General features: G+C 35.9%; 1 protein-coding gene across 1 annotated transcript in view; it reads left to right on the forward strand.

Moving 5' to 3' along the window:
• Nucleotides 1–25,786, forward strand: part of LOC134536555 (SH3 domain-binding protein 5 homolog) — a 125,646-nt gene extending 99,860 nt beyond the window's left edge. Inside the window, exon 7 of the mRNA XM_063376308.1 lies at nucleotides 6,155–25,786. Coding sequence (XP_063232378.1) covers nucleotides 6,155–6,334 — 180 coding nt within the window. The 3' untranslated portion in view covers nucleotides 6,335–25,786. The remainder of the gene's footprint in view (nucleotides 1–6,154) is intronic.
• Nucleotides 25,787–27,419: the final 1,633 nt, after the last annotated feature.

Here is a 27,419-nt window from a genome sequence, read left to right on the forward strand (position 1 = left end):
TGCATGGCCACTGCAGAGTCCACAGACGGCGCACCCGTAACAACATCGTCCACATAAACATCCGACAACAACACTCGAGAGGCAGTGGGAAATTGTTCTCTCTCATCTTCAGCCAGCTGCTTAAGAGTGCGGAGTGCCAAGAATGGGGCTGAAGACACTCCATAGGTCACAGTTTTCAGCCTGTAGTCCTGGACTGGAGCTGCGTCACTAGAGCGCCACACAATACGTTGATAATCCTGATGATGACGATGGACATGGATCTGGCGATACATTTGTTTTACGTCTGCCGTGAAAACTACAACATGTAAACGAAAGCTCAATAGTAGATTAAAAATATCTTGCTGCAATTTTGGCCCTGTTAACAAAGTATCATTAAGCGACACACCTGTGGAACTCTTGGCTGATGCATCAAAAACAACGCGCACCTTTGTAGTGGAGCTGTCTGGTTTCACGACAGCGTGGTGAGGTATATAGAAGGCATGGGCACAGTCCATTTCTGTCTCAGCGACTCTTTCCATGTGGCCCATCGCGAGATAATCCTCCATAAACTCGGAATACTTCTGCTTGAGGGCAGGGTCCCCTTTGAGACGTCTTTCCAGGCGAAGCAAACGATTAATGGCTTGGGTCTAGAGGACCCTAACTCTGGCTCAGGCTGACAAAACGGTAACGCAACGCTGTACCGGCCGGTCTCATGCCTTGTGTAAGACTTCACAAACAGCTCTTCACAGTGTACATCCTCGGGAGACTGATGCTTCACAAGGGGAAATTCTTCAATCTCCCAAAACCTTCTCATGACATCAGGTAATGGGGGATGAGAGGTCACCAGCGAAACACAAAGGGATGTCATGTTGGTTGAAGTCTGTTCAATTTCCACCTTCCCCATCAGGATCCAACCTAGTACAGAGTCTAGAGCCACTGGAGACCCATCAATCTTTCCACCTTTCATTAAATACGGAACCAGGTCAGCACCAATAAGTAGGTCGACTGGACCAGGAGTGTCAAAGGCAGGATCAGCAAGGTGCAAGTGTGCCACAGATTTACGAACCCTATCAGACAACTTTGTACCTGGCACGCTACTGGTTATACGAGGAAGCACAAAAACATCCAGCGCAAACTGAGACGCCTAGATGCCAACTGGTGTGATAACAACTGAAACATAGGATTTGGCCACATTGACAGGGGTGTTGGATAAGCCCTGTATGGGCAAATGAGCCCCCCTTTTTGTTAACCGCAGGTTCTGAACACACTTCTCTGAAATGAAGCTAGCTTGGCTAGCAGTGTCAAGCAGTGCCCGAACAACAAATGGTGTACCAGTGCGGTCGAGGATGTTTACCTGAGCAGTTGACAACAGGACAGTCTTAGAACAGCTCGGGGCTGCGGCGGTAACGGCAACTGTCGCAGAATTAGCTTCTGTTGACAAAGCATTGAAGCCTTCTGGAGATGCACAGCTGCCTTTGGGTGGTTGCTGCTTAAAATGTAACAAAGTATGGTGGCGAGCTCCACAATGACGACATGCTGACGATGGACAACCTTTGGCTCGATGTGCAGGCGAAAGACAATTCAAGCACAGATCCTGTCTTTTCACAATGGTATACCTATCTTTAGGGTCACTTTGATTAAACTTACTGCATTTTACAAGAGCATGTGGGCCACCACACAGACCGCAGGTCTGTGAGGAGCTGACTAAACTATTCAGCGCTTGACCACGAGATTGCTTCCAGCCAGCGAATGGTGGAGAAGATTTTCTCATGGGCGGCTGCAGTCCTGACGACTTGCCACGTGACTGAGCAACAGCCTCCTGAGCGCGACAGTGCTTTTCCAAAAACTTTACGAAATCACTCACTGTAGGGAACTCATTAGTAAGCGACATTTCCCACTGTGTCTGAAGAAAAGAATCTAAGCGCTTGCATAGGATAGGAAGCAGGATCAAGTCCCACTGAGTCACTGGCACATCCAGTGCCGTCAGGGCAGAAATGCTCTCAGTGATGTTTGTCAACAATTGGCGTAGTGCTTTAGGTGAGTCAGAGGTAACAGCTGGTGCGTGCAAGAGTGCATCTACGTGTATTGCCACGACAAGTCGCTTATTTTCATACCGCCCTGCGAGTAGCTTCCAGGCCACATCAAAGTTGGCATTGGACATAGTCAAGGAACTGATCATCCCTAAAGGCTCTCCACTGAGGGCAGATCTCAGATAGGCTAACTTTTCTACAGGGGAAAGCTCACTATTATTGGTGATAAGTGTACTGAACAAGTTCGAAAAGTTGGGCCATTGCTGTGGACTACCATCAAAACTTGGAAGTGATATCTTCGGCAGGGCCACACGTGGTTTGCTCACCTGAGACTGTGGTTGGCTGGAGGGCTGTACCTTTGAGTCCTCTATGCCGGCTACAACGGCCCTGATTTGGAAGTATTTATCATCGAAAGCTTCCATGCGAGAAGCGTGCTCAGCTACGTCCACATCTGTTTCGCCGATGGCTGCTTCCACCGCGACGCAGTCAGTTTCAAACTGCTCCTTTATGTTTTCCAAGTCGCGCACTGTTGCAAGAAATAAGTTTCTTTGCGAGGGGTCCTCACGCGCGCTTTGAGAAAGGTCAAATGCCCGCTTCAGGCGACTCTCTGCGATGCGCACGCGTATCAGCGCTGACCGTTTATCCGCCATAGTAAATAGTCACGTAGTACAATGACTCAACACGTAACCTAAAACACCACCACGTGAGAAGTATGCCGGTAAATGCTACCTCGGTGACGCACGAGTAACTACAGCGGAGACAAGCTCAACGTTCAACGAAGCACAAAAGGTTAGAGAAAATTACATACTCAAGAAATTCGCCCTACACACAAAAACGTTCACCACGCGGCACACGACACGCCGAAACAACGAAAGCGACGCCGGCACAAATAGATCCGGCCCGGAGGACCAAAATGTTCGCATCACGCGAAAATAATTGACTGTACAAACAACGATTGCAACGGATTGCGTTACGAGACGAAAAACAATGGTGAGCGGGCCCGATAGCCACACTTACCATCACGAAAGCACACGATGAACTGACTTCCTGACGGAAGTCCGACGCGCTGCCAACCTTGGCAGTGTTGCCAAATCTGGAACCATGGTGGCCAACTGTGAAGGGGTGGCGCTGCTACTTGTGCAGCGCGGGAATTCAAATGTTCGAATGTTCAGTCTCAAATTTGTTGCACACGTAAAGTCAGCAAAAATACTTAAATACCTATGTACACTATACACACTCCAAACATTAGGTTAGGTTAGGTTGGGTTGGGTTAGGTATTTTATTATATGCTCTTTCACTTCCTCTTTTTATTAAACCCGGCGGAGATAAGAAATTCCAAATACTTTAGGAGTTATCGAATTTTTTAATTTTCATAGTTGGGTGATATTTGTTAAAAAAAATTAAAAATTCCGAAAATACTTTTATTCTATGCTCTTTACTTCCTCTTTTCATTAAACCCGGCGGAGATAAGAAATTACAAATACTTTAGGAGATATCGCCGTTCTTATTAAGCATACAAGACCTGTATTTATCATTTGACCATCGCCATTTTTTTATTTTGCCGTGTGTTCGTGAATGCCTAATTAATAATTAAAAATGGTTGATTAGGTCAGGTCAGTTACATTATAAATACTTTAGAACTAAACAACCATTAATGTTAATTCACATTAGTATTTTTAATGTCAAGCGTATGCCCCGCTTGCCCCCCCCCCCCGCCCCAGTTGCGGCCCTGCATACATATTTCTCTTGTTCTTGGCTGAATGTTTACTAATGTGTGTGGTTTTCGCCAATAGGTTACTTGAATCCTCGCAGATTCGTCGAATCCCTCGAATCCCTTGGATTCTAGGGATTCGACGAATCCTGGATTCGACCGGCCCATCCCTACTAATATTGCATTCTTTTCCCGCCTTGTGCAAAAGCATTTCCCACTGTTTACGTAGAATTAGTGCTGTATTTCGTGGCAAACCATCGGAAAATTTAGAGAAAACAATAAATTCTCAAAATGAATAGAGTGAAGTTTAATTATTAAGCATTACTGCATGAGTGTATGGTCACCACAGCTTCGTTCGCCATTGTAAACAACTTACTTTTTTTTTGTGCCACGTGCTATTGTACACCATACGGCCATGAACCAAACGTATGGTGACATAAACATGAAAATTAATACAGTAAGTACTTTTCTTAGCGTTCCCCTTTAATCTTAAATGTATATTATGCATGAAAATAAAGGTGAAAACTCGCATTTGAAATACACAAAAGAGCGGATTACAGTTCCATTATTAAAATATGTTTTAAGCAACGTACTAGTTTCCTATAAATATGGCGTCTTCGTGCATATTCGGCGATGTTCATTTTAACACATTAGAAACATTCTGAAAAGTCAAATGGCTGCAATGAATATCCAAATAATGCAATGGCAATTTAACTTCTATTCCTCAACGTAAACAATTATATTGATGGTGGTAGCTATTGTTTTATAGTATTATTTCTCAAAAAATCTGAAATTAATAAAACTTTAACACGTAATTAAATACAAAGTTCAAAAATCAATCGTGTTACAAAATTTAAGCATCAAGTGGCTATATCAAGATGCTTCAACATTCTCATCTCTACACAAGAACAGCAGATTTCATGTTTAACTTTCGGCAATAATGAAGAACGGAGATATTGGATATATTTATAATTTTAATTATGTGAGATAGTGAAGTTCTAGTTAATATATAAAAACGTAACCGTCTCTGACATATTATTTAGTGTGGTATATATTTTCTTATTGTTTCCCATATAGTGAGATGATAAAAAAAATTGGAACATTTCCCTCATTTTGCATTTTCCCGGTTTTTATGAGAGTTTTTTTACTTCTAAAGGTACAGTGCAAGAAAAGCTCACTCGAATTTCGAGTTGTTGAAAAGCCACAAGCTTGAGTTCGAGTATTACTAAAAAACACGACTCAAAACTCGAATTTGGAGTACTCGCAGGTGTCTAAAAATAAGTATAAATTTTTTTTTTCCGCTGCCGACTCTTTGAAGAGTAACAGATAAATTGCGTGAACAGTTCAAAACATGGCATATTTTTCATTTCAAACGAGAAAACAAAATATTATTTGTATCATTTCGTCACAAGCTTCAGAAGTGGGATAAAATAAATATACGTCAACAACCATTGACTGCAACACCACAAAACGCGGACACTCCATTGCAATGGCCATTAAAAGAAGTAAATGTCATAGTTTTGACGATGTATAAATCGATAGTCACAATTGATCTAACACCACATGATACAGTAGCAGCTTATTTGCTGTCTGTATCTACACTAGAACCCCGATTTAATGAAGCAGTTATTTTACAAATACATTCTCAGGAGCAGTCTAAAAATCTGAAATTTTGGCACGAAGAAAGAAGAAATTTATACACAATTTTCGACGTATTACCTGTTTTTTTAATTCATGGATAAATCACACTATATTTCGTACAACAGAGCACACAAAAAAAAATAAACTAAACTGTACGTAAAAAAAATAATACACGGAGCCATCGCCCGGCCACGGCCTGCTCCAACAACGACCGCTCGGCCGGGTGCTCGGACAATGACTGAATTACAGCCTTCCTTCCCTTCGTGCGGGCAGTGTCCTGGGCTCGCTGACGTAATTTGCAGCCAATCAAAGCGCATAGCCACAGAAGCTTCCACGAAATGCTTACTTCTGTTCCCACGACACAGCGATTTTGTCTCTTTCTCACACTCCCCTGACCGTGACTCACACGCATAGCGTGTGAAACAAATCCTCGGTCGTGGAAAAAACAAAGGAGAATCACGTCAGCACGCCTTCCCACACATTGAAGCCAGCAAAAAAAAAAAAAAATACTTGAAATATAAACTTATGAATTTTAAAAATAAAAACAATAAACCCTGAGAATTACGTTTACAATAACTTTTAAAAGGAAAAAAAACTTTACATCTAACCTGTAATTTAACAAAAAAAATTATAAAAAATTATTACTACTGGATTGTATGAGGAAGGCTGTAATCTGGGTTGTTACAATCCTTTTAGTACTTTCATTTGTGTGAGTAAAATAAATAAACTTCATAATTTTAAGCCGATGTCTTGTAGACGGAAATGAACTAATGTAAAGGAGGAATTCCGGCAGGACGACGTGGAGGAGCTGCGGGCGCGCGTGCGGCGGCTGGCGGTGCGGCCGGTGGAGGGGGAGGAGGGGCGCTGCGCCTGGGAGTCGCAGCTCAGCGCCTCCGTGGACGAGCTGGACCAGGCCTTGCTGCTGCGCGAGTGCGCCCGGGGCCTCGAGGCGATGGGCTCGTGCGACCAGTAGCCTGGCGTCACCACTACTCCCCTCCCAAGCCCTTCGGGCAGCCTGGTGTCTGGCGGCCGCAGCAGCGTCATCACTACTCCCCTCCCCCTCGGGCAGCCTCCCCAGACTTTGTGCGGGTGTCCACCTCCGAGCGACGGGTGGTTGTGGGTGTGCCCGTTGTGCCACGGCACGTCTGCAAGCCGCGGGTGTGACGGCAGACTGCACTGCTCCTGGCCCTGGTGGGCTCTAGGCGCTCGGCGGTGTGCTGCATGCAACCAGGTCAGAGAAGTCTACCTCAGGCAGATGAAGACTCAATGAGCCATCTGGAAGCATTAGAAATTTAAGCGATGATAACATTGCATCTCTTTTATCAAAATGTAACATCCTGTTCCTTAAACCTTAAACACTACAGTTTCTTTCTCATTCCTTATAAAAACTGTTCTTCCTATTAGTATTTTTTTTTGTGGAAAATAGGTAATGTTTAATTTATAACCCTTGTTATTTACTTCAGTTGGAAATCTTCATATATTTTTTTTTCCTTACTGTATAGTGCAGCATTATATCATCAGGTTGTGTTAAATGACAGACTATAGATATTTCATTAACACTTCTGTCCCTGCCAGATACCAGGCCAGCATCACGTGTATTACATCAGCTATGCACACAACATAATTTCTCACGTCTACCTAATAATTTGTGTGCTTGCGAAGTTCCGCTTTTAGACAATTCAAATGGTTGACGTAAATTTCGGGGTTTCGTGATATTTTGTCGCTTTAAGTCTGTGTCTCTACCGTCAATGTGATTGTGTCAGAAGTATGAACTAAACAGTCATAGTCAAAGCTACTTCTAATAATCTGCTACTAATAATCAAAACTACTACTTGTTTAAAGACAGCAGCGTTATTTTTTAATAATGTTTTAACATTGGTAGGTGTTTTCGAGCTATCTGATAATCACGGTAAACACAGAAACATCATCACACAGTCTGTTGTGAGCTAACTCATTGTAATGAGCCATATTTTATTGATTTATTGGTGGTAATTAATACAGTATTTTCTGTGGATCAAAATGTAGTGTGTTAGAGACTAGATACATTAACTTACATTATTGATAGATAAATACATATTTTCATGTTTTTAATGTGCCAAACTAAATGTTATCTAGTACTCTCAAGCAACATGCTCTGTGTGTGTATGTATAAATACACACATATATGTGTGTGCAATTTGTAAAATCAGTAGAGACCTGAAAAAAATAGCAATTGCTATAACACTAATTATAACACTAATTTTGGCATTTTCAAATGCAAAATGTTGTTGAAATGTTAGTTGTACTGCTTTTTTTTTTAAAGTTAGCCAACAAATAAATTAAAATTATCTAGTGTTTGAAATAATTTTGTCATTATGGTAATACTTTTTCTTTTTTAATTATTAAGTGGTTTTGTAATGTTTATAGAAAATTTATTATATTTTTACTTAGATACCTATTTAACTGCTGCCACATGTAGAATAAAGAAATTGGTTTGCTAAGACATTTTGAGACTTATTGTTAGGCATGCTCAAATAAGCAAAAATAACTTTCTAATGAACACTTCAATACAAAATACAGAGAGTATAATGATACAAATAACAATATTGTTTTGATAACATGATCCGACATTCTTGGAATTTAAATCTAACCTGATAATATGAAAACAGTACGAAGCATTAAATATGTGATTTATGAATTTTTTCCATCATCGTTAGAATTGAAAAAACCTGGCTTATGGTTATAATTTTTCATACACAGCTTACAACAAAAAATAGTTTTAGTTGTCATTTGAAACCACGGTTGTCATGTGAAGTCGAGAAAATAAAAAACAAAGATCTATTTTAGAGAAAAAATTACACATAATTTTTAAAGAAAAAATATATACTTTTTCAGGTCTCTAATAATCAGTACTACTGTTTCCTTGTTTTTTGTCAAAAATTGCCAGTTTTTATGAAATCTGCTTGTATAAGAGATATGTGTAGCATTTAAAATATTTTTTTGTTTTTAATTTTTGTACCATTTTTATTATTTTATGTATTTATACATTTTTTTAACATAGTATAAGTACAAATTTCGAACATTATAATGTAATTAATAAATGGAGGTACGTGTGAATTGCAAATTCTATAAATGATAATAGATGCAAAATATTGTTTTCACTGTGATGATATGCCAAATTGAAAGTTTAGGTTATTCTACAAAAATCCAGAGTTTCCATTAAGTTTTCTTTGGGAATTTTGTTTTGTCACAATTGCACATCAATTAGAATTAAATTCCATGGCTTACATGGCTGTAAATGTAATTTTCATTTTGTGTTAAAACTTTATATTTTTCCATTCTCTGTTGTAAATTGAACTTCTATAATTTCAGTTATCATAAACATTTATTATTATACGTTCATGTCTTCCGTGGATGTGTTGACAGAATGAAATAACGCGGTTAACAGTTTCCTTTCAAATGAGGTCCGGCGATGTCAAACTGCGTCAGGAGTGCGTCAAAATGAAGGTACATATATAAATTTTTTCGTGGTACCGAAAAATTGGTAGCTTTAACCCTTTCTCCACCTTGTGGATTTGGGAGGGAGGGGGGTATGGTATAAACAATTTAAGTTACATAGGCCGTGAGCCAAAAATTTTCCCAATTGTCGTAAAAAACCAAACCATACATGTTGGGTTAAGCTGTCTCCTCTGAGAGGAGGAAAGACAGGGGGCTGGAAATGGGGAAGACCGGGAGAATAAGGATGGCAGATGTTTAAAGCTTGTCCGTTAACATCGGTCCAGCCATTTTATTTTGACAGCCCTTGAAGTTTGTCTTTTTATGTCAAAAACTCTAGTTCTTGACAAATAAAATAAATAGGATGAACGATTCAAAGTGATGTACAAAAATTAGTGTTGTCTCTATTCCCAGTTTTCTTACATTTGAATCCCAAAGAGTACCATGAGTAAACCCCTCGAATATGTATCTAGGTGTCAATGGTAAAAAATAAAAGATTTTACAAGATATGAAAAATTTTAACTGTGGTGTTGAAACTCTAACCTTTTTAATGTTTTGCCCACGAAGTTTCCAATATTAAAGTATTAATACATAATAGTGATTTTATTTATATAATTAAATATTAAAAGTACAATATCTTGGGGAATAGTAACAGGATAGGAAGAAAAAAGTTGCCCTAGTAAACTTCATATGTAGGGACCCTGAAAAATGGTAAATAAAAACTACCAATAGCGGTGCAAAAAAACTAGTGAAAGCGGTGTAAAAAAACCTGGTAAGAGCGGTGTAAAAAAACCAGTAGAAGCGGTGTAAAAAGTCAAAATTTTTAATAAAGCGGTAAATAAAATTTGTTTCACTTAACACGTAGTACATTTATGTAGGGGGGGGGGGGGGGGAGAGAGAATACAGGAAAAGTGAAAATAACTTAACTGTTAAATTTTAACTTTCATAATGAGATAATATTGAAAACATCTTGCTATTATAAACACTTGAACATTTACACATTTAAAATTGTAATATTAATATAAACCCTTGTTGGGAAGTTGCAAAATTTGCACATCAATATTTTTTTCTTTGCATCAAATCCGTCAGTTGCAAATTGATACAATTTTCGGCATGATTTAAACGCTTGTAACACGTTTAGATATGGCGAATTGCAATTGTATAAATGTTGTTTAAATTACATGCTTCATTCGAGGGAAAAGTACTAGATAAATTACTGTTTCAGATAAATGTATGAATATATAAATTCAAGAGTAACACTTAAATCCACTTTTCAATCTAAAAAAATATATAAAAAGTGTGTATTCAACAATAAGCAACATCAAAACAAACAAACCCGGAGTTTCTGAGCCAAAGATAAATCTGTTTCTCCGAACGTCTCAGAGAAGACGAGATAAAGTGTGTAAGTTTTGTTCACAATACATCAAGGATGTCATTTTGTATGGAAGGACGCCATGTTGGTAAAATTATTGTTCTTTTTGTAAATTACCGTAATTCGGTATTGACTTCAGATACCGTATTGGTCCGAATATAAGGCGACCATTTTTACATAAACGAGAGATGCAAAAATTGGAAGTCGCCTTATTTTCGCACCCAAGACGTCAGAACCGCAAACATTAGTTCCAAGCTGAAAGCTACAGTAGAAACATTGTTTAACAAAACGTTCACGATTTTTTATATTAACTAAAACTTTGTTACCTCACACGGTAAAAACAATAAATCCACCTAATATTGCAGTAATTTACAATTGTTTGAAGTTGAAAATTAAAATATTTGTTCTTGAGTAAAAACGTGAATGTTGAAGCATCTCAAAATGGCAACCTTTTATTTCACAATTCATATTTGTACTTTGTGTACAATCGCGTGTTAACATTTACGGTAATTTATCTTCAGATTTTTAACTGAAATATTTGTACTAAAATATCACAGTTATTTTCAGAACGATTGTTTACGTTTACAAACATTTCGGATGTAATGTATGGAAATTCACGGCTGCCAACTGTCTTTCCACAATATTTCTTTGTTGTAAAACGAACATTGCCGAACACGCTCGAAGACGCCATATTAACAGGAATTTGGTACGTTGCTTCAAAAGCTATTTTAATAATCCGCTCTTTATTTATGTAAAAACCTTTCATAATTATAATAGATTATTCTTTCAAATTCATAGAACAGACTCTCTCTGTCAGAGAGTAATATGGACAAATATACGCGGTCACGTAACCGAAGTTATTCATGGCCGTATGCTTCATCATGTCAGCTAGCCACTTGTTTTGTTCCGGCAAGATGCATTATTTGTTTGCTTTTTTTACGTTAAACACACTACTAAATAGTAATACACCTTGTTCTGTGGTAATACGTAGCTTAAGTCAAACGGAAAGTTAAATGCTGTATTTTAAGAGTGATTAATAGCCATTGTAAAAATTTTAAATTCGTAGATACAGTAAACTGTGAAAAATCAACAATCACACATCGGTGGAACGGCGGGGAACGAGCTCTAGACAAATAAACAGCTCTGAAGATGACAATTATGCAGCTTCATTAGAGTAAACACGAAAAAATTTCTAGTGTAATATTTAAAAGTGTAAATATTTTCTAATTGTTTTCTTTTGACTTTTAGGGTAGGCCATTCAAACTTATTTTAAATAAGTAAAGTGATAAATATAAATTAATTGTTATACATAAATGCAAAAACGATTTATCAACACAAAATGTATGTCTAATGAATTTTCACATTAATTTCTACCAAAAATTATTTTTACATTTGTTTGGCCTCCTGAAACTGCAGGTCGCCTTATATTCGGGGTCGCCTTATATTCGGGCCAATACGGTATATTGTGAATGTTCTAGAAAATTAAGACTTTTTTCCGTATAAATGGGGTTTGAAAGAAAAAAGTAAAGATTCACAGCGAAAAATTAAAAAATTCAACATGGTGTTGCCATGATGAAGTGTTTATGTACTTTCTTTTCTATGGCTTGTTATGGCCGTTAGGAAACCCGTTGGCCAACGAATGAAAACAAAACAGTTGTGTTATTGTTAGGTTAATAAACGTAATAAACCCGTTTCTTGAACCCGATGGTGTTAAAATATGAAGTTACTTATATTATCAAATTATAAAGTGAAAAAATGATTTGCCTAGGCGTCGTTCTGTAAAATATTTTCGTGTAGTGTGGAGTTTTATCTTTGACTTGTAAACATATTCTTGCGCAAATCTTAAAAATAGTGATTTTAAATTGACTATTTCGTGCGAAATTTCGTGAAATAGAGGAATTTAGCCCTATTTCGCGCAAAACGAGAAAAATGGCAAATTTCGTGAAATTTCGCGGAATTTTGCGACGCATAAACGGTTTGTAACACAATAAAAATAACACAAATTGTTGGTATGTTGACCCTATATGCTTGTATAAACATTTCGTGAATAAACCATTCGCGAAATAAAAGGGTCCCTATTCATGTTATCATGGTTGGATTTTTGATTAACTCCATTTCCTCCAATAATTTTCTTTGAATCTTTGCCCTTGAATATTGAATCCTTCGAGTACCAAGGATTTTATGGTATTTAAAGATTTGAGTGGCCCACCCCTAAAAAAAATATATTAGTAAAATTTAAGTGATAGAAAATATAATGCATTTCTTTTTGCACAGTTTTTTTCTGGTTCTGCACTTATACATTGCCTATGACATTTGATCTTCAAAAACAAAAGCAGTGATTTGCAAAATTACTATCATTGCGTATTCAATATCATATGTTGCCAATTATATAGCTGATGTTAGGAAATGTTCTGTATTGAGTTGGGAAGATGCATAATACATAATTACAGATGACAGAGTATAAATTAAAACTTCTGAAAATACGTTTTTTTTTTTTCATGTGGTATGAAATGCTATTTTCTTTTATCCAAAATGCTAAAAAAATGTATTTTTACTCGTACCTCTGTTAATATGCCATCAAGGAGAAAGTCCAGACCTATACATGAGGTACCAAGTGCATATGATTCTGAGCTGGAAATATGCTGTAATATTTTAACTGGATTTTTTTTTATTGGGTATTCTTTCATTTATTATAATTGTTTGTATTATGCTACTCCTATATAGTAGTACATAAATTTGAGAACATGGTTTATCTTTCATATTGAATGTGTTTGAAAAGGAATTCCATACCTGCCAACTCTCAATTTGGTCGTGAGGCTCAAAATTATTTACTACTTCTTACACCCTCGCAACTTAAGTGTGAATTTCTCTCGCTTTTTCCCAATGATTAAAAACTTTAACTTTTTTTGTGTTTGCATAATTGTTTTACACACACAAACTAAATTAATCATGAAGACTAGAATAATATTTTTGATGCATGACTAGCACTGCCAGCACAATAATTACTGCCACCAGGTATCAAAGTGTTGAAGCAAATTCAATAACAGTAGTCAATTTATGACTCTCCAAATTTGTTTATTATTTGTTTTTGTGTTGCTTTGCTTTGTTACACTCCAAAGACCGCCGGACTAGCTCAGATATTTTACGTTTTGGTCTTCGAAGGGTTACTCGCAAGGTACACTTGCATATTCGGATGCTGAAAAAGTGAGGTTATGTTTCACTCAGGAAAATAGTTATGGGCGATTGTTGAATTTCAATTGTGTCTCTCGTACACAAAATGTTTTTCACTGATTATTTATTTATACCTTACTAATTCACGAGACATTTGCCGCCATCTTGCGACAACATTTACAAGTTGAAACAGTATTTTACTTACTCACAAACAAGCTTCATTAATTTGATTCACACGCTGATTGGCCGAAAATTGAATGTTAAAACCGTTCGAAGTTAAGTCCCGCAGTTGCACTCAACTTTCGGTACAGTGCCGAAGGACAATGTCCTCGGAAACAGTGAAAAACTTTGGTAAGACCTGTTTTGGGCGATTACGATTACCGACGACTGTAGTCAAAAAATTCTAATTGTGTCCAAATAACGAAAATAAGGTAGATTATAAACCGGTGACGCCCGGACCACAACTGCGAAATTTACTCGTTAAATCTTCATCAATCTAAACCTCCTCAGTCACTGTTCAGTAGATGACTGAGGAACCAAAACGACACACTGGTCTCAGGAGAGACCAAGGATTGCACCATGACGTAACTTTCGGCCAATCACAGCACAGTATCCAGCACTCCCTCCAACACCAGCCAATCACAGAACAAATTACAATACATAAAAAAAATCCTGTACACACATAACTCGGGGCTTCCCTTGATTTGTCTCTTTTCAATTTCACATCAAAATCGGGGACTCCCATTCTCGTTCTCTCTCCCACACCGTGAGACAGCAGTTATCACTCAGTTCCCACGCAGTGGGGGAATTCCCGTCTTTATCTATTTCTGAGGGGAATTACTGTTTCTTTCTCACTCACACTTACATGTCTCTTATGCCTCTCTTTCTACACATCACCCCAGCCCAGACACAGTCCCGTGATCTATAATTATATTGCAACACGTTAATGAACATTAAAAACAGCAATCCCAACACAAATTACTTGACAAAATTCAACTTATTGAGAAAAACCTGAAAAAGTAGGCCTAAACAAGCACAAATCTAATACAACTGCTTATTTGTGAATAATTACATAATAAATAGTAATGATTAAAAATGTCTAATAAAATACAAAATACCTTCTTAAAACACACAGCAAGTGAAAAATATCAACCCTAAAATTTATAACAAATGGTAAAATATTATTAGAAAGACTTTTTAAGAAATATTTACATGCATAAAAATAGTTTAAAAGAAAAATATTTCATTAGGAAGGCAGGGTTCTTGTAACGTTACAGCTTTAATCCGTATATTGTTTTTCAATCTGCATCCACGAGGTGATTTCTGTTTAACATTTTCTAGTGAAACACGAAGAGGTGTGTTAAGTGGTGTGAGGTTGTACATCTTACAGTTAATTTAATGCTTTTCACAACGTCAGAACGTGAACTAAGTGGCAGTAAATTCAAGCATTACAAGACAATATCCAACAAGTCGTATTCAGACGTATTTCCTGGTGTTATTGCTTTGCACAAAAGCCATTGCCATGTAGCCTACTTTCAAACTGAATGCAGCCAACTAATTGACTAAACAGGAAGCAGGTGGTAGTTGGACAGAAAAAAAGATAAATATTTTGCATATCTGTTTCCCGGCTGTTTCCTTCTGCCCACCGTCAGTTGTGTAGCAGTCCTGCTTTTAGCCACGTTAACTATACATAATACATAATAATTATTTTTTTACATTTTTTACTGTATCCACAATCAATTTCTGAAGTTAGAGATAATCTTTTACAAACCTCAAGATTTTTAAACCTTGTGGGTTGGCAGGTGTGAAATGGTGAAATTATTGAGTAAATTCTCTCAATAACAAAAAAAAATAATTGATAGCACGTAATTTTCTCATAGAAAAAATTCCTCTTTTAAATGTACCTTATTTCTCTAGGATTTTATGATGGCTTACAAAGATTTTAATAAGACCTGGGTATTTTTTTGTATATTTTTATTTTTAGATGATAACTTGATACATACATGGTTACTTTCTACTAGTTAACCATGATGCTTTACATATCATGCAACTGAAAAATGAGTTCGAATACTCAATCAAGTTATTGGTAGGTCACTAGGCTTGTTATATCATGTGATATGTAAGCAGGTGAAATAAATTGAAAAATAATTTTTATTTTATTTTTTTTGTTTTAAGATGTACATTTAGAGTATATTAGTGATTAAATGTAAAAACAGTATGTCTTTACAGAACTACTTAACTTACTTAGTTTTTAACTTATTCTGTGTGGTTTTGAATCTAAAAAATGTGTGTATTAGCTATTCTCATGTTAATACTATGGTTTTTCTAGTAATGTTAGTAATGTCAGCTGTAAAAAGAAATGTACATCTCATTTGTTTTTCAAACTTTTTAATGTGTTAATATGTTAGGTTTTTTTTTATCAAGCAATTTGATTTGGTTCTGTACAAGTAGAGTAATCCCATGCATGTGTTTTGTGTGTGTGTATCAGGGTTCAAATTGCTCTTATGTATAGTGAATCCCTTTTAAGAAGTTTCTCGAGGTATTTTAAAATTCAAACTTATTTCTAGGGAAAACCTGTTAAAAGAGTAAAATTGTATGGTTCTGTTGGTAAGGTGAAGTACAAAATCTAAGTATTAAATTTAAGCTTGAATCTAAAATATGTTGAATAGATAGAATATATGCTACCAAAATTAAATAGCTCACACCTAAAATAAAGAGACGTTTCATGGGATACTAAAACTAAGTACTGTTCATAGTGGTGGTGCAAAGTGATAAACATTTCTCAAGCACTTACTGCCGTATTTACCCGAATAACCCGCTAATGTTTCATAAGATGTATGTCGGAAAAGAATGGTGTGCTGCTTATTAGAAACCTGACAATGCCGCATGGCTACACCTCACAATTCCATCAAGCTCCAAGGTTGGTAACCCTGCTATTGCTAATGTATGACGGACATCTTGCATGTTGTTTGTGTGTGTTTCTGTGAGAAATACAGTCGAACCCCGATTATCCGTGTTAATGAAGGGGACGAGTGAGTCGGATAATCGAAAATCGCGGTTAGCCGAGTCATGCTTGCATCTGTGGACATTCGGAGATTACATATAAATAACGACCCTAATCTCGGGAACCGTGAGGGGTCGTATCTATTCTCCGTTCACTCTTAGCTGAGTTTTGAAATAAAAAACACCGTCGTATCACTGCGCCGCGTCAGCTAGTGATAGGCTGAATTTATCTTGCGTGCCAAGCACTAGTTGCAACACACACAAACTTCAGTACAGTCGGTGCTAATAAAATAACGGAGAAGTAATATAACAGGAAAATGGTGCCGTTACCTTTCACGACACAAAAGGAAACAATGTTTATTTTTTGAATAATCGATAAAATAGCACCGTAACGTAAGACAACAATATAGTGTTACGATTTGGTACTCTCCTAATCACTATCTGGCAGTGGTGCTATCCCTTCCAGACTTGAATCAGACCTACCACCACTATCTTCGTCACTACTGACATCACTGTTACCGAGAGAAATGATTTACTGGCCCAAACAGCGTGACACATTCACAGTGAGGAGTTTAAGTGGAGCGGTTTGCAATTTAAAACAAAGGAATTCAGTACAAACTTTTACAAAAGTTATCTTAAGAACATTATAAAACTAGATGTTTAGAACTTTGAACACATTTTAAGCATTTTAAGGAAAATATGTTAAGTCTTCTACAGTTTTTTTAAAGAAGTCTGTTACTTTTTTCTGTCGCGACTTGTTTATTTTTCGTTTGATGTCTAATCTTACTTTTCTTAATGTAAGAATATCTGAGAACTCACTATCTTCTTCCTGTTCCATAAACTGTAAAAGTGTTTCTGTTGACTCTAACGCAGTTTGCAGATTCACACGTATTGCTGGAGTCAAATCTTCCCCGTCGCCCTCATCACTTGAACTGACATCGGCGGCCGCGCATGTGTTCGAACTGACAATGTCGTCATCACTTTTAATTTCATACACAGGAAGCAAGACGTCAGTTTGTAGCCATTCCTATATGTTTTCTTCATCAACATGAACAAATTGCTCATTGTTTTTTATAGTCGATTGAAGCGACTCAGCAAAGTTTTCCGTCTCAATGTCTTCTTTTTCAAAGCCGTGGAAGTTATCAGCTGAACCTTCAATGTCACAATACAACTTCCTCCAAGATCTGACTATATTTACTTTTGAGACCATTCCCCACGCCTTAACAACAAGATAAATTGCTTCCTTTAAGTTCATGTTTTTCCAAAACTGAACCATTGCCCTATCTTCCTCCAGCAGTAAGTTTAAGAGTTCTCGTCGGTAATGTCTCTTTAATGTTACAATAACACCTTGATCCATTGGCTGAATGAGCGCAGTCACATTTGGAGGCAAATAGGATACAAAAATATTCCCATCTGCTGATTTCAACTCGTTTTCATTTGGATGAGATGGTGCATTATCTAAGAAAAGCACTGCTTTGACCGGCAAACCTCTTGACTTCAAAAATTCAGAAACATGTGGTACGAATTTGGAATGGAACCACAGTTTAAAAATTTCTCGAGTCATCCAAGCAGATTTATTGTGATAGTAATCAGCTGGAAAATATTTCATTTCCGTGCCCTTTAAATGATCGTGGCTGTTTTGCTTTCCCGACACACACTAATTTTAGTTTATCTTCTCCACTAGCATTAGCACAACACATGATTGTGATTCTCTCTTTACTCGATTTGTGGCCAGGCGCAGACTTTTCTGCTGATGCTGCAAGTGTTTTACTTGGTAAGCACTTCCAGTACAAACCAGTCTCGTCTCCATTATACACTTGGTCTGGAACTAAGTTGTGTCTGTCAATAATCCGCTGGAACTCCTTTTTAAATGTGCTTGCCCCTTCGGTATCGCCGCTAAGTTTTTCACCTTCCAAGGACAATTCTCTTATTCCATGACAATCTTTAAATCTTGCCAACCAACCTCGCGATGCACTGAATTCTTCTGTCAGGCCTAGTTTTTTTTTTTTTTAAATTTGAGCCTGCTGTGATAAAATTACGCCACTTAGTGGTACACCCTCCGACCTTTTCTGTTGAAACCATTCAAACAAACAAGCGTCCAAGCTGCTAAATGTGGATTCTTTCATCGTCTTTCGTTTATTTAATTCACTTGAAGTGTCAGCCTGTGAAGCAAACTGAAGGATTTTTTCGCGATTTTTTATGATGTTGCACACTGTTGTGTTACCGACATCAAACTCAGTCGCAAGTTTTGCAATCGTTTCTCCACTCTGAAATCTTTCCATAATTTTTGTTTTGCTGTCGATTGACCGTACCACTCGCTTTCTTTTCTGTTCATTTGATGACATGATGAAATGTTACGCTCACCACTTCCGCACAACACTACGGTATAATCCGTCGGAATGCAGATCACTGTTACAATACATAAAATGATCACCACCTTCACGCTTCAACAACGTACACTAATGGACTGTCTCCATGCGCCGGGTAATCTCTGTGGCACGGCGCCGTGCTGCGCGCGGGAGTGTACAGTCCGGTCATGCGGACATGGAATCGCGCACCGGTGTATAATCTATTCACGTAACACGGAACACAAAAATAGTATGTACATACGTATGTATCGACTAGTATTTTTTTTAACTTTCTTTGTATATAAACATGACTGAGTCAAAAGTACTTTGCCCAACATACATTTTGCAAAGTATTTTAACATTTACATACATATTGAGTCATTACTCATTGGTTATATGTAACTAAAAAATTGGACTTGATGGACATAAATCACGGTTAATCCGCGAATCGGATGATCGAGTCGCGGATAATCGGGGTTCTACTGTACTCTGCAATAATTACTAACTGTGGTCGCGATCACTACAGCTGCTGAAAAATCCGAATAATGATTAAAAAACATAAAAAGGTTCAGGAAATGGAAAATTGTGTTCCACATAGAAAGTATATTTCTCGTGGAAAGTCTCTTACACCTGACTAGAAAATGGGGGGGGGGATTTGTGTAGTGTAATAAAAGTTTTATTTTATTTGAAAGGTGAGAATTTGTTGCTTGTGCTTCTTCAGAAACATCCCGATTTATTTTGTTATAATCTGAGTACCATAGCATTGATTTCGGTTATTCATGGTCGGGATGTTGGAGCTTCGATCAGTAGCCATTTAACATTCATGATGCCTTTTCCTCACTTGACAGTCAATATATTATTCACACTTAATACACAAATAAAATATTTACTGTGTGATATCTGTTGGGATGTATACATATTTGCAGAATTGATACATTTAATATTACTCTTCTGGTAAGAATAAAGAGTGCTTTAAACAAAAGACTACTACAAAAAACCTTAAAACCAATTTTATTCTAACTTTGAATAATCACACAAGTCCTGAATAGACATTTAATAGAAACTTGAAATATGGTCATAAGTTCTGTTTTAAAAGTTTGGTTTGAGGCTTTTTCGAAGGCACGGCTTATACTGGTAAATACGGTACTACATATGATGCAGATTAAAAGTAACTGTTTCCCTGGTTGTTACTAACAATTTTAAATATAATAAGTTTTAATCCTGACTATATTTTACAATGTGATACCTTTTAGTACCCATTTTGAACATGTTTTTGTGTTAATATTGGAGATGTTTTGTGCCTCAGAGCACTTCAGATTTGTTGTGTGTGGTGATGAGATTCTGCTGTTGCAAATCATATTGTTGGTGCTATACTTCACAGTTGTGGCTCACGCATGTGTGATGTGTTGATGTTTGGAAAATGTTGAACATCATTGTTAATGTTTGCATAGTTTAAATTCTCAGGAGTATTTTCACTTTTTCTTTCTTCAACCATTTACACAAAGACTTTCTGACACTGGGTTACAAAATGCCTTAATATTAAACTGTATCAGTTACTTAACACGGCATTTTGTTTGTATCGCGGCAAAACATTTGTAAGAAAGTATTATGACACATCCCATAGTTAATTTTGTTTTCAACCACATACCTTCACTAAAATTCTTTATTTAAGTACTGGCTTGAAAGTTTACCCAGTAAGTGTATGTCATGTAAAATTAGGGTTTTGCATTCAATGATTTTAATTGACTGGGCTGTTGTTCTCTCGCATAATCGTCGCACATTTTATACCAAAATCAAGTTTGAAAGTAGGGGTGCGATGATTATGCGGAAAAAAAATACATTTCGTTAGATAAAGTTATTCATTTAAAGGAAAGTACTTTTTTTTTTTAAAAAAAGGTGGAGTATACAAGAGCACGCCAAACAATTTATATTAATAATTCATGCAAAAAAACTTTATTAAACTTTAAATAGAAAACAATTCTGTGACCTGAACGCAAGCCACTTGAATATGTGACGTGAACTAACGCGTAACTATTGCCGTAGTACACACTTGCAATGAAAGAGTGCGAGCCATCAGATGTAGTTAACTTGGCACTCGACAGATAGCACGCGTTGCATGCAATCGGCGAGATATCGATATTCGACTATGTGTGCACGCTCTATACGGGAAGCAACATAACCAAATATGAATGATGCCAACTAGTGCTGGTTACATTTTTATAAGCGGTACACTGCGGCGACGAAGACGAACAGATAAAAGTTATAACGTTTAAAAATGTCTTTAAAAGAAAATTTACACATCAGACAGCTTCGTATTTCCGTTAATTAAATAAGTAAAATAGTTAATTTCCGAATAAATAGTAGATTTATACTTTATAATACACCGTTTTATACTGTAAAAATATACCTACACTAAGCGCTCGGAATCTAATAGCGGGACCAAAAACATCATGCGACGTTTACGCGAGAAGTTTTTTTTAATCCAAATTTTGACGCCCAAAATATGGGTGCGACGATTATGCGATAAAAGAAGGTATTCATTATTTACCTGTCATGCCACAAGTAGGTTTGAACGTGAGGGGAACTAACAGTGATTTTGTATTTGGTAGTTTTTTTGGTATAGTTTCTATTTCAAAATATCATTGGTCATGGTCACCATTCAGGAATCAGCTAAAGTCAAGACTGCTGCACTAACACACTTGGTGGATCTATCCCTGATTGGCTAGGCCCTCCATCAGTCATGGCCGCCCATAGGAACCAATCACAGCTCAGCTGTGCCAGAACACCAGGCCTCAGTTGTTAATCACCTTTTAAGATGGCTGCAACATGCCGAAACATCAGTCACACCATCATATATACAAGTGTGGGCTCAACCCACAAGCTAAAAAGTAGTTGGTGACACAACAGTCTTGTTGATGTAAGAGCTGTCACTAGGGACAAGATTATTTGGTGAGTTGCGATAAAACCAAGATAACACCGTAAAGCATGTCAATATACCTTATAACACCAAGATAATATGCAATTGAAATAATGAAAATAATCAGCATTTTCAATTAAAACTTAACTCTAGTGGCAAATACCTGATCTTTAAAATATTAAAGTCAATGAAAGTAGTTTATTTAACATAATGTTTGTACCACAATTTTATAAGAATAGATTGGAAAAAGTTTACTTTTTTTAAGTCTTGTAGCTGTCATTAGTTACTTATTTTTACATTATGACATAGAATTTTTTTTTGAAGCAGAGAAATACTTAACAGATTTATTTTATTTGTTCCGAAGCGTTACACATAACTTATTACAAATAGTTAAATTGAAAAACTGCATAATGTATCAGTCAAACCAACATTTTGAAGGTACTGTTTACTGGTCCGCAGCGGATGTGAGAAGTGTGGCACACGGGTGCCAACCATTAGCTGGAGGAAGAAGAAGTCTCCGAAGTCACCCCTCAGTTTTTCTTCTCTCGTGTTTCTTTTTTATTTTTACATTGACTGTAATAATAAACAGAAGCTACAACTGAAAGCTATTACCTTGATTTGTCACGTGAATGACTGGAGCCTCTATTGCAGAATAAAACCTAAAGTAATGTTTAATGTAGAATAAACTAGACTAACAAATAGTGCCATTATTCTTTTTTTGTGTCCTTTTATAGATTTTTTGAAGGGCTAACCTAAGGAAAAAAAAATGTTAGTTAAAGTTTTACCATTACAGTTAGTTTTTGTATATGTTTGTTCTACAGCCAGTATTAATAATTTTTAGTTAATTTTATAAAAATATGCTTGACAGGTAAACACAGCTTTCACAACTCAAAAATCATTATGTGCAGATTACTGTGATAAAATTCTTTATAGAGACTTAAAGTGCTCAACTAACAAAAATACTGGTGAGAGTTTTGATTGTTGGTGTTAGTTATTATGATTTTTAATGTGTGAACTGTTTTCATTCCTAGCAGCTGCTGAAGTAATTTTTGTTGTGCCCGTATGGTTTGCTGTATTATTTATACCAAAGCTGTCTTTTCGTAAAGTTTTGCTGTTGATTGCTACTGTCATGATTTAAGCAGCATACACTATGTACTGAATTATTTTCAGGAAATCAAGTTTTATCACAGAAGTCATATAATCTTATCATAATATTTTCTATTTTACATAATATGAAATGTTTTGTATTTTATAGTAAAGGTTTCATTTGATTTCAGCTTTGATGTAACCAACATTGTTAGCTACATTTAATAAATTGTGACTACGTTATTAAAAGCATAGATAATTTCTTAAGAAAACCTTTAAAATCCTGGAATTTGATTTTGCCACTAGAGTGACCTTCCTGAATAAGGAAAATTGTATTATTGCTACTAGAAGTTAATACTCTCACTTTATGTTCCAAGAAAGCACGTTAAATACATTACCCGAAACATTTTCTGTGCTGAAAATTTTAGAATCAACATAATTAATATTTTAATATTAGCAAAACTATTTTTTATTAGTGCTTTACTTAATATAATATAGTTGTTTTGATGTAATTAAAATTAAAAAGCAGTGAATTTCTAAAGAAAAAACTAATACAACGAATTTTCAGGAACAAACTTAATCTTGATAAACTTGGTCATTAATGCCAGAACTTATTATATTTAAGATTTTTTATTTTGCGTTATGTTTGATTGTTTGAATTAACTTAGTAAATTTAAATGCATGTAATATGACCTGAAAAAAAAATTACAGATAGGTACTGAATAAACATTTGGTACCAGTACACATTTCACAATATCTTGGAGAACATTAGGAAATTCATATTTTTAGTAGTACCTATGCAGGCTATCATGATTAATTAGCAGTTTGCATGTCTACAAAGTCTGTGTAACAATTTGATGATGATATACAACATATTCTAAATTAAAAACTAAAATGTGATTAAGATCAATATGCGTGGGTAAGTAGGTTTGACCTTAATATTTTAGTTAGTACTGTGTCAAATTTAGTATGTCAAATTTAATGTATATCTTTAATTCTTTAATATCTCAGAAAATATAGTATATTTTCTTGTTTTTATAGTACGTGTTTACAGCTAAAATTATATTCTCAAGGTCACAAATTTTCATTTTTAAAAGTTAAGCCTATCTTAGTAATGGTTGTAGCTTTTTTGTTCAGTTAAATGTAAGATAAATGTAAAGTCCTGCTAATCCGAACCCCACTAATCTGAAAATCTGGGTAATCCAAGTGAGTTTTCAGGTGTAAGTAACAAAAAATTATTGAATTTTTTTGTATATTAAAAACTATTTTTGAAGTCTTGGCCCAATGCTTTTTGTGCTTTTAAAAGTGTTTTAGGTACAGCTGGGTGGGATCCCAGTTTTTATAGTACGTATCGTTCTTAAAACTTTGCACGAGAAATTTCTTTTTCCCATTCCACTATTTTATTCCAGTAGTGTACATGTCCATGTTTAAATATTATTGTTAAAATATTTTCAAAGAAAGTACTACACTCTAACCTGATTGAATATATACATGCAATCGGAAATGCATCATTGTTAGCAGTTCAAACTTAAAATATTAAAGGTGGTGTGAAAAATATTCACAGGCACAATCAAAAACAAGCACTTTAATCAGAATTTGAAACATGCACCAAATAATCAAAGTTATTATCTCATCCACAATTGAAAATACATATTTTAGACACATTAAATGTGTAGAATGGGAACTGTAGTGCTATGGTCAAAATGTGAATAAATTTATTTAACCTATGTTAAATCAATAGTTACTATCAATCTACCACCATTTTCACACAGTAGCAACTTATTGCATTTATGTATGGCACTATAGACGTTGAGACTTAATTTGTGCCTTAAAAGCAATTTAAACAAATGTAAAAAAAAAGTGCTAGAATCAAGTGGAAATTCATTGTAAACATGTTTGTAATATTGGTGAATGTGTACGTGGCCACCGTAAATAATGTACATGAGTTAAATATGAGCTAATTTTGTCACTATCTCACCAATTAGGCTTTGTGTTTTAATTTTGCAGTCCTTTAAAATTACCTGCCTCTATCAATGTATAAATTTTAGATTTGAGACTATGCAAAAAACAAGGCTAACATTTTTCCTTTGAAATAGTATGGGAATTTTTGAAATTTGTAAACTCAAATAATTCCCATCCCTTTTCCTGCCCAATATTTTCCCAAACCAAAATTCCAAATCTTGTCCAACTCTGGATGGGCTGTGTTCTGTTCTGTTATAACTCAATGCTTTTAGATATATATTTTACTACACACTCTTATATTATGGCAATAACTACGCTAATCTGAAAATATCATTTCCAAACAGGTGTGTGCACCAATTAGTTTGGATTAGCAGGACGCTACTGTATGTGTATTTAATATATGTAGGTATTATTTACCTACGTATTTAGAATTTGTTATTGATTGTAATAATTGTATAATTACTAGTAGGGTGTTGAACGTATGCATTCATTATCATGTAAATTTGAAAGTATATTATTTCATTTATTGTTTTTTAAAACATATGTCTGGTTATATTGAGTATTAAAGTTCAACAGTGAAATTATAGTCATTTGCATTTTTTTTAATTTTTTTTTTAAGTGTTTTTTTGCTTAATCCTAATTAATAAAATCTTGTGTGTACCTTAATCTGACATCACTCCTAAAATATTTGTCCTAACAAGGAAGGCTACTCACATACTGTGCACATAGGTATAGTAATTTGCATAGTTTTTCTATTATTGTAGTATTTTATGTCTTCATGAGTAAGAGTCCTTGTAATCTTTTATGGCTAGATATATACTGTAAGTATGAATATACATTTAATTATTTTAGTTTTACCATACTGCAGAAAAACATTTCTCATACTGAGTTGTGTGTTGTGATCCTTCATTCACAATCATTCATTTGAAAATTTAACTATACCTATAAATTGTTTAACAGACTAAGAAGTGATTGTTAAAACTAATAACAGGAATATGGATAGAGGGTTTTGTGCATATCATATTTTGATATTTCATATTTTCTTGTATCTGTGTCACAAACAATTAAACAGCAACTATATAATACGATAAATGCATTGGTCATTGTTGTGGAGATTATTGGGAAAGCATGGTCGAAGATCACTAAGAAAGACAATAAAATGAATTTAAAAAAAAAAACATTGTGGTGCAAACAGATGGATGATCTCTGAACAAAATTTCAAGGTTCTAGGCCTTACCTTATCTGCACTACAAGAACTACAGACAAACACACTTTTATGAGGATGTCTGGAAAGTAAATACAGTTTATTATTAAAAAAAAAATATTAATGGAAAAAAAGGTTTTTGTTGAAGGTTTTAGAGTACCCTCTTTTCTCACATAATCATTGCACGCGCATAATCCTTGCACTCATATTTTAGGCCGTCAAAATTTGAATTTAAAAAAAAATCTCCCGTAAACGTCCCATGATGTTTTTGGGCCCGCTATTAGATTCTGAGCGCTTTGTGTACGTATCGTTTCTGTATAAAACAATGTATATTTTAAAGTAGAAATCTAATATTTATTAGGACATTACCACTTACTTATTTAATTAACAGAAATACGAAGTTGTCTGATGTGTAAATTTTCTTTTAAAAGACTTTTTAATTGTTATAACCTTAATTTGTTCGTCTGCGTCGCCGCAGTGTACCGCTTACAAAAATGTAGGCAGCGCTAATTGGCATCATTCGTGTTTGGTTTTGTTGCTTCCCGTATAGAGCACGCACACGTAGTCGAATATTGATATCTCGCCAATTGCACGCAACACGCGCTCTGTCGAGTGCCGAGTTAACTACATTTGATAGCCCACTCTCTTTCGTGGTAAGTGTGGACTACGACAATACGCGTTAGTTCACGTCACAGATTCAAGTAGCTTACATCCGGGTCACAGATTTTGTTTTTCTATTTAAACTTAAAGAAAGGTTTTTGTTGCATGAATTATTAATATAAATTGTTTGGCGTGCTCTTGTATACTTTTTTTTTCCATGAATGGGTTATGTTTTTATGAATTTCACCTAACAAATTTTTTTTTTAAACTTAATTGTCGCACCCCTACTTTTCAAACTTGATTTAAGTACAAAAAGTGCGACGATTGTGCGAGAAATCACGGTAATACATACCGTATTTACTCGTGTATAGCGCGCACCACGATTTTTGCAACAAATTCCAAAGAAAAATTTTTTTTTTTCCGTAAATAAATTGTACTAACATTTTGTGGTACCTGTTAAGTAATTACGTATTAAACAAATGATAATTTAAATTGATGTGTGGTGATGCGTCAGGAAAATACTTAAACTCTGCTGTGTAGACGGAAGATAATGAAGCGCTGTATCGTCACAACTGGTACATGGGCCGGAGGAAGGGAGGCAGGCAGGAATGTGACACGGAGGACTAGATGACTCAGACGAAGCGAAGGAAGTGGGAGGGGGGACTGGTGTCAACATTCTCTCTCTCTCTCTCTCTCTTTTATTTTACTAGCTGTAGAGGGGGAGGTCTAAAAATAAACAAGAGACCTGCGAGCTTGCACGCGCACGTGTGTGTGTGTGTGTGTGTGAGAGAGAGAGACCAGGTTGTGTGTGTGCGTGTGTGTGTGAAAGAGAGGCCTTGTTGCTTGTGCGTATGTGTGGGGGGCTGGCCAGAAACGTCACCGTCAGTTAACGACTTCCACTCCTCCCCGCCTCATCTACTC

This window comes from Bacillus rossius, chromosome 11 (genome assembly GCF_032445375.1).
Source record: "Bacillus rossius redtenbacheri isolate Brsri chromosome 11, Brsri_v3, whole genome shotgun sequence".
Taxonomy (NCBI): Eukaryota; Metazoa; Arthropoda; class Insecta; order Phasmatodea; family Bacillidae; genus Bacillus; species Bacillus rossius.